Genomic DNA, 8,502 nt, shown 5'->3' with positions numbered 1-8,502 from the left:
CATTCATTCTATAAGAGCCTCAGTGCGTGTGTATAAAGCTTAAAGGTGACAATTGTAAATATTGCTCATAATACATATTCTGAATAGTGCATTATGTTGTCTTGCCTGGAGGTTTTCTTTAAAGTTCATAGCACTACTAATAGGAAATACATTAGCAGTCTCCCCCCCGTGTATCAGGTGACATAATAACAGACCACTCAATATCAGATTTAAAATTTTATTTTTAAATACTATATATTTATGTGTGATACTTCACTCTCCACAGCCCTACCACATGATGATCAGTCACAGACATAACAGGGGAATCAGAACGCTATCTGCTTTAATCACGAAATGGTTGAAAACCAAAAGACAAGCAAAATGTAAAAAAACATCGAAAAACCCAGAAGATTCAGCCAAATGCCTGAAATTCACGTGGATTCATACTGTGCGGAAGATGACAATGGCCTGTTCACATACTTTCTAGAAGCAGCTGTGACTGCACTGTACAGACCAGAGCAGCATAGAAAATTGGCCAGTGAAAGCCATTATATGAGAACCCTGCCTACCTGAGATCTGCAGAACTAAACAAGGACCTTGTATTCTACTGTGAGGTCAGGACTACCAGCATGTGGTTAATGTACAACTTGTACAGCTATTTGATTGAAATCATTAACATTCAACCAATTTTGCACTTTTAATCAATGCCCTGAGACGGTTTGAAATGTAGCAGCTTAAAGAGCAATCCCTCAACACTGTTTGCCAGGGTTCCATTGCATGCCTGGTCTTCACTGCCGTCCACCCCCAGTAAAGCCATGACAGGCTGAAAGTTTGTGTTTTCAACCAAGCTATTCCTGTTAGCCTTTATCGTTCCTGTGGAGAAGCCATTATTGGGATACATGATACAGGGCTTCTGTGCCCTGTAGTAGGTCCTCCATAGGAATGTGTAAAAGAACTAAACATGGTGACAACTGTAGCACAGCCTAAAAGCCAAGCTCTCATCCTGTTACAACTGTACAGTGGGCAATGCAGCATTTTAGCTACAGCAGGAGCCCTGCACTTCTTTCAAAACTGATAAATATGTTCTGGGTAGACTTGCCCTTTAAATTATAACCCGCTTCCTGTACACACTATTGGCTTGCATTATGTGGATTGAAGTAAACCGATTTGTTTGCTACGGTGCAGTGATAGGACAACATTTTGTCTGCTTTTAACTCCGTATAAACTTTTTTATGAATTGTGTGCACATAAAAAGCTTGCTCTGCACTGTGAGCAGGTAGGTTATACCTAGTTACATAAGAAACATGAGCAGTAAAACTCTCTGGAAGACACCATATATAAACACACTGATTTGATGAATGGCACTGACATCAAAGGAGGCATAGATCAGTTGGTTACAGTAGTACTAACTATAGTACACAGTTAAACAGACAAACAGTTCAGACTAGTATTGCACTTATGGTAGGGTATAAGGACCTTCAGCCTGGTATAGTCACCATTACCAATGTTTGGCTTAACTGTTCTAGGAGGAAGTGACAGCTTATTCAGTTGTGTTTGAAAGAATGCAAGTTAGGAAGGGCTTAGTGGACTGGAGTGAGACTAAAAGTAAAAGTGCTTTAGCCAATTACAAATGGATGAGCTCGGCTGAACCACAGGCTTTGGTCTTGGTCACTACCGTCCCCCATCAGCTACCTTCTAGAGCTCTCACAATCAAAATAGATTGAGCTATAACCTAAAGTAAAACGACTCCACTGCAAACATATAATATTTGACCAAGAACATGGAAAAAATGTGTTTAGAAACCTCTGTACTCAAAGTTGGACTAAGCCTTTAAAAACTCTTCAGATAGCATTCCAGACCCACCAAGCATTTACCAGCCAGCAAGAATAACATGCTGGTGTTCAGTTGACCCAATATAGCTTAGAAAAGTCTTTAGACCCAGGCAAAAAATACAGATCAGTTCCTCTTGTAATATATTCCATCTTAACAACAAATAATCTTTGTAATAACCTTTGTTTTAGAGTTAAAAGACAGTAGAGACATATTTAGTTCCTCTCCTCAATGAGAGAACTGGTAGGGCTGCTGAGGTCACTTGGGCTGCTGGGGTTGGTGGGAGTGCTTGCGTTGCTAGCATTACTAGAGTAGCTGGCATCTATTGAGCCCTTTTTGGAGCGTTTACGCCACTCAGGAACTGGCCCCACAGAGGACATGGCCGTCGACTTGATGTTCTGGCGATCTTTCTCTGCCTCTTCTTCCTCATCATATCTCTCATCATCTTCTGTTTCACTGTGATGTGGGCTGGAGTGGCGGGACAGAGAAGGAGAGGGTGGCACAGATGCTGGACGTGGATAACGGAACCCTGCGGCCTAAAAATGGGACAAAGACAAGTTCAGATCTTGTGTTAGAAAATGATTTCCTAATTGTCTGTTTGGATCTTCTAACCTAGCACTACCCTAAGTCAAAGAGCTTGATCAATACCAGATCTGACTATATACAGTATGTACACAGCAGATATGAAAGAGCCAGCCAGAAATGCCTATATACAACTTCATGGGGGGGTATAGTCAAGCAGTTCCCTCTCTCAGAATGATGGTGGCACACATCTGATACTATAGACCTTCACTCTATAGAACAGACAAGCGAAGAATTGGACCCATTAAAAATATCTTCCTGTTGGATAAACAACCACTAACCACTGAACAGGCTCACCTGTCCCTTCTATAAAGTTAGAGACAAACAAGAGATGCTTGAAAACAGGAACTTTGTTTGCTCTTATTGGGCAATTTATGGTTACTATTACAATGCCAACAAAGGCAATTTTTTTTTTTTAATATAACAATAACAAACAAGTTATACTCCGCTTCTCTGTGTAATGGTGTTGCAAAGAGCGGCCCCGAACCTCCGCTTCTGTGATCCCCAGTGCTCTCGGCTTCTACTCTTCTCTGTCTGCCCCCATAGCAAAGGCTTGCAATGAGGGCAGACGTGTGGGCTCACTCCCGAGCTGGGCTGTGTGTGCCCATAGACACACACACAGCTTGGCTCGGCCCCACCTCCCAACTTCCTGTTCACAGGATTTGACTGACAGCAGCAGGAGCCAATGGCTGCCTCTGTCTCTTTGAAGAGCGAGCAGCGATACTGCTCTCAGGCACAGCTCTTGATTGAAAGAGGAGACAAAAAAGTATTTGGGGGGCTGGGGAGAGCGGATACTGGAAGGTTTTTTTTTTACCTTAATACATAGAATGTATTAAGGTAACAATCTTTAAAATAGAGCTCCAATCCCCACAATCAAATTTTTTTAAAAAGCTCCCCCGTGATTGTTAGTATTAGTACATTAATGCACATTACATTATATGTCCTAAACGGTCTTCATGCTGGTTACTCCTAAATCTGTAATAATTTACATGATCACGGAAGCAGCAGGGGCCATCGAGGATGTGGGCATCTGAAGCCCACTTGTTTGTATTTCCGGGATTAGGTGCAGCAGGCTACCCAGCTATCTCACGTGTAATGACACTGAACAGTGCAGTCTGCTAATTACAGGTTGCCATAGCAATTCTTCTAAAATGGTGGCAATTTGCATCACTTCCAGTCAGGAAATATCGCACTGTTATCCACTTTCGATGCCTGAAGACTCCTGGGATCGATCTCCTAGGGGTCAGGTGCCAAAATCACCTAGGCAGCCTTGACTGGAAGTCACGGGGAAGACAACTAAAAAAGCAGGTACTTTCTGCAGAAATGGAAACCTATCAGTTTCCAAATCTTAATCCATTGCCTGTGCACAGTAAAATGAGGTTAACTCTTAAAAATGAGTGGAACTCCACTTTAAGCCTTTAGAACCATTTTAAGTTCTACATTGTTCTACAGACATGTGTAGTGCATTTGGTGACTGATTCCAGTGAGTTCATTGCAGACATGGAGTTCTGATTTACTAATGGAATGCGCTCCAGAAGCATTTTTTCTTTTAGCTATTTACCATGCAAGCAGCAGGCACATACTTTTATACACAACTAAACAGTAATAAATGCAGAGATCACACCGTTTTTGGAAATAGGGCAACTAGTTGTACTTGACATTGGTCATGCAGGTGCTGCGATCCTTCCCGCACTATCCCGACAAATTAGGTGTAAAATAGCACATTTTGGTATACTGAAAAGGACAGCTCGGAAATTATGGCAAGATAAAAAGGTCCTTAATTGTTTCGGTTATTTTTCTTACGGACTTTGTTTATTTAAAGTGCTAAACCTCTCATCTCATTGTAGATCATCTTCTTATACCTGTGAACATTGTCCCTGGGGCAGGAAGATAGTGGATTGTCTCACCAACAGGGACAGTTAATAAAAAACTTAAACGGAGGTGTAATTTGTAGTAGCTCATCACATTATACTAGTTGTTCCGTAAATGTTTCCCTCTTCATCCAAGCAGCTTCTTCATTTCTAATAGTGTCAGGAACATACCCCAGAATTTGCACATATATTGACAGAAGTACTAAACCTTTCCTGGTCAGCCTAAAGGTTTTTTTCTGTCTATTTGAGGTAGGAGTTTCACATTAAATAACATACTGGAGCAGAAAAAAAGAATGGACATGCCCACTACAGGAAACAGCAATGACATTTTCTACATTTTCTATATACCACAGGTGTCAAACACAAGGCCCGTGGGCCGAATCCGGCCCACCAGGCCATATCATGTGGTCCTTGCACCTCTCCTGCAGGTACCCTCTTGTCTCTGCCCCCACTCCGTCTCAGCAGTTGGCAGCAGAGAGGAGAATAGAACTCCTCTGCCAAATCCTGCACCTCTCTGTGCAGATGCAGCACCCCCTCATCTCTGCCTCCCCTGGTCTCAGCATTCAGCATACTCTGGTAACTGACTCCACTCCTCCTCTGGTCCTCCTCCAGACCCTGCACTTTCTGCTTTCTAACTCTGCCCCCAAAGGAGGTACACGGTAATCTAAGGGAGGGTGTGAGATTCTTGATATCTGATGTAATGGGGGTCAGGTGCTCTGGACATCTAGTCTTACAGATACAACCGGCCTTTAAGCAACCATAATGCGGATACAGCCCACGATGAAATAGAGTTTGACACCCCTGCTATATGCCATGGCAATGTTTGCCCTCCCTTATTACATTTAAAGGGGCAGAGTACTTGCCTGATATCACAAATATACCAGAGAGGACATGTCTGTATATTGGAGGGAGTCTTGTGTAGTGCCAGGTAAAGTTGTAAAAGTGGCCATATTCATATATCTGCCCCGGTGTGTTTCATAGATATAAGCTATCATTTCTAGCAATGTGGTTCTTAATGGGGTTTACTGCAAACTAAACACTGGTGCCCCAAGCTTTCAACAGCTTTTGGGAGGTTCACACTAAACTGAAGCAGCTGTATATTGTTTGTTCTAAGACTATGAGGTTGTGGTGCTTTCATTTCAGGTCTCCCTGCTATGCAATGGATACACTCCCCTGCCTGCTCTACGGGCTGGTGCTGCCTTTAGAATAATGGGATTCAAGCAGCACAATCCAGGGTCAGCAGGTCCAGAGGGTCACATTTTACTTTCTGATCACTCATCTTTACATTGCTACAACAGACTTCAAGGAAGCAGTGCTGAAATGCACAATATGCATATTTTGATAGCTTCCCAATGTCTGTAGTTCATGAACAGCTGTAGTCCCCTGGGGGCAGCGAGTCACAGAAATTGTTGAGCACATTGTGATATTTTTACACTGGATAGTACATTTTTCCAAATAATGTGCCTATTCATCAGATGGATCTTCCAGCACATTTCATATAAATAAACAAGCACAGTGGCTAAATGATTAGCACTTCCGCCTGGCAGTACTAGGGTCGTTGGTTCGAAACCCAACCACAGCACCACCTGCCTGGAGTTTGCGTGTTCTCCATGTGCCTGCGTGGGTTTCCTCCGGGTACTCCGGTTTCCTGCCACACAGTATGTGTATGTATGAATGTGAGTTAGGGACCTCAGATTGTACGCCCCTTAAGGCTAATATGAATGTACAATATGTAAAGCGCTGCATAAATTGCTGGCGCTATAGAAGTACCTGTAATAATAATAATGATAATATAAGAATTTCATTGTCCTAGTTCGGACTAGAGGTGTTCTATTAACACACAGTAAGGCCTCGTACAAATGGATGGTTTGCAGTGCAAATATGCTCTAGTGTACAAATCCCAGTAGTTTTCTGTGCCCAAGGAGGCACAGGCGGCACATACATCTGGCCACAGAATTGACTGGCTGTATTTCACTAAACACCAATGCTTTGTTGCATCTGCGTTTATATGCGCATATGACATATTCCATGAATGCAGAACTTTTGTTTGTGGAATACATAATGAGTGTATGCGCATGTAAACACCATCCAAAACAGCACTGGCATTTACCCAACAATGGCTGTGTGGTCATTCACTTCTATGGCAGTGCTATAATTGCCACCTGCTACTCATCAGGTGTAATAAAAAAATAAATAAAAAAAAGGCAGAATTTAAAGCATATTTGTGCCACAAATCATCTGTGTGTATGAGCCCTAAAAAAAATAAAAATGCAATGCTCCCACTTTAGCAAAAAATCATTTTTCATTTATAGCAGTTTGATACAGTTTTGCTCAGTGAGCAGAGAGCTCCCTCTAGTGGTTAACCTAGAAATCCATATATTTATCCCAAAAATGGAGGCGCAAACTATAACTGCAATAACCTCATATGTGCATGCTGAGAACACACTATACTTTCTCTTCAGACCGTCTGAAAATGTTGCAGTAGGAAACTCCCAAAAATGGTCAAATTATCAATGAGCCCACAATCTGCAGGGGCAAAAGAAACCTGTGTTGCTTTGGGTCTTGAAAGTGCTTGAGCAAACAAATGTGTTATTCAGAGCAAAATCTTGGAAGAGGCTCATATGTCAGAGTGAAAGTAAGCTTGCAAATGTACTTACACCAGTGGGTTCATGGGGTTCATATGTAAAGTTGTCAGGAAATGCCTTAGCCAGCGCCATGTGTCGGGCATACGTGTAATACTAGGAGACAGAAGGACACAAATTAGGTTTTATTGCACAACTCTCCTGCATTTGTTATATTATCAATCATGTTATTTTTTTCATAGTAAGAATCTATCTATCTGCACCCCTGCATTTTTGTCACTTTGCCCAGAAAATTGTTCTCATGTTTATTTCTTTTGTTTGTATTGGTAGGACACAAAAAAGTGGAGAAATAAAGAGATAATCTGACACATTCCATGCAAAACCCTGAAAATGGACTGGACAAAATTATTGCCACCCTCAATTTAATATTTGGTAGCACACCTCTTGAAAAAAAAAATAACTGAAATCAATCTCTCTACTGGAATTTAGGATGACTCTTCTTTCACCAACTGCTCTAGGTCTCTGAGATTGGAAGGGCTCCTTTTCCCAACTGCTGTTTTAAGATCTCTCCACAGGTGCTCTATGGGATTGAGATCTGGACTCATTGCTGACCAGTTTAGTATTCTCCAGCGCTTTGTCTGAAACCATTTCTGGGTGCTTTTTGACATGTGTTTTGGGTCATTGTCCTGCTGTAAGATCCATGACATCTGATGGAGACCGAACTTTCTGACACTGGGCCCTACATTGCACCCCAGAATTCTTTAGTAGTCTTCAGATTTCATAATGCAATGCACACGGTCAAGACATCCAGTGCCTGAAGCAGCAAAGCAACCCCAAAACATCAGTGAACCTCCACCATATTTGACTGTAGTGCCTGTATTTTTAAGCCCTCATTGCCTTTTCTGAAAACAATAGACTGATGGGCTTTACTAAAAAGCTGTAATTTTGTTTCGTCTGTCCACAGCACATTCTCCCAAAAAGATTTTGACTTCCTCTGGTAAGTTTTGGGAAACTCCGACTTTATGTTTCTGTGTCAGCAGTGGGATCCTCCTGGGTCTCCTACCATAGCGTCCCTTTTCATTCAGATGGCAACGTATAGTGCGAGCTGAAGGTCAGCTTGAATTTGTCTGAAAGTTGATCGAGGTTCTTGAACCACCATTCTTACAATCCTTCGCTGATCTTTGATCAATTTTTCTCTTTCGTCCACATCCAGGGACATTAGCTACAGTGCTATGGGCTGTAAACTCATTGACAATGTTGCGCACAGTGGACACAGGAAGAATAAGATCTCTGGAGATGGACTTGTAACCTTGAGATTGTCCATGTTTTTCCGCAAATTTGTTTCCTCAAACAAACCTCAGACAATTCTTTACTCTTCTCCATGTGGCACACAACAGAAAGGCTGAGTCAATGTTTCACCATTTTAACTGGTTGCCAGTGTGTTTTCTATATTGTCAGCACCAGTTAATTGATACAGGTGAGATTAATTACAAATTATAGGAGCATCACAAACTTGGAATGAAATTATTTCTTACAATTGTGTCATACCAATACAAACAAAAGAAACATGAGAATGCCTAAACATTTGCAATTGCCACTACTTTCTGGGCTAGATTGTGTATTATCTGACAAAACTGCAGGGGTGCCAATATTTTTGG

At 41.8% G+C, this 8,502-nt stretch overlaps 1 protein-coding gene across 1 annotated transcript in view; it reads right to left on the bottom strand.

The window, feature by feature from the left end:
• Positions 1 to 203: 203 nt before the first annotated feature.
• GYS1 (glycogen synthase 1) overlaps positions 204 to 8,502 on the bottom strand; it is a 74,371-nt gene continuing 66,072 nt past the window's right edge. The window contains exons 15-16 of the mRNA XM_089681805.1: positions 6,920 to 7,000; positions 204 to 2,345 (exon numbers count right to left, since the gene is read on the bottom strand). Coding sequence (XP_089537931.1) covers positions 2,025 to 2,345; positions 6,920 to 7,000 — 402 coding nt within the window. The 3' untranslated portion in view covers positions 204 to 2,024. The remainder of the gene's footprint in view (positions 2,346 to 6,919; positions 7,001 to 8,502) is intronic.

Source organism: Staurois parvus, unplaced genomic scaffold (assembly GCF_062004578.1).
Source record: "Staurois parvus isolate SC_StPar_1 unplaced genomic scaffold, SC_StPar_1.0 ptg000279l, whole genome shotgun sequence".
NCBI lineage: Eukaryota > Metazoa > Chordata > Amphibia > Anura > Ranidae > Staurois > Staurois parvus.
This window is presented reverse-complemented; position numbering and strand designations above follow the sequence as displayed.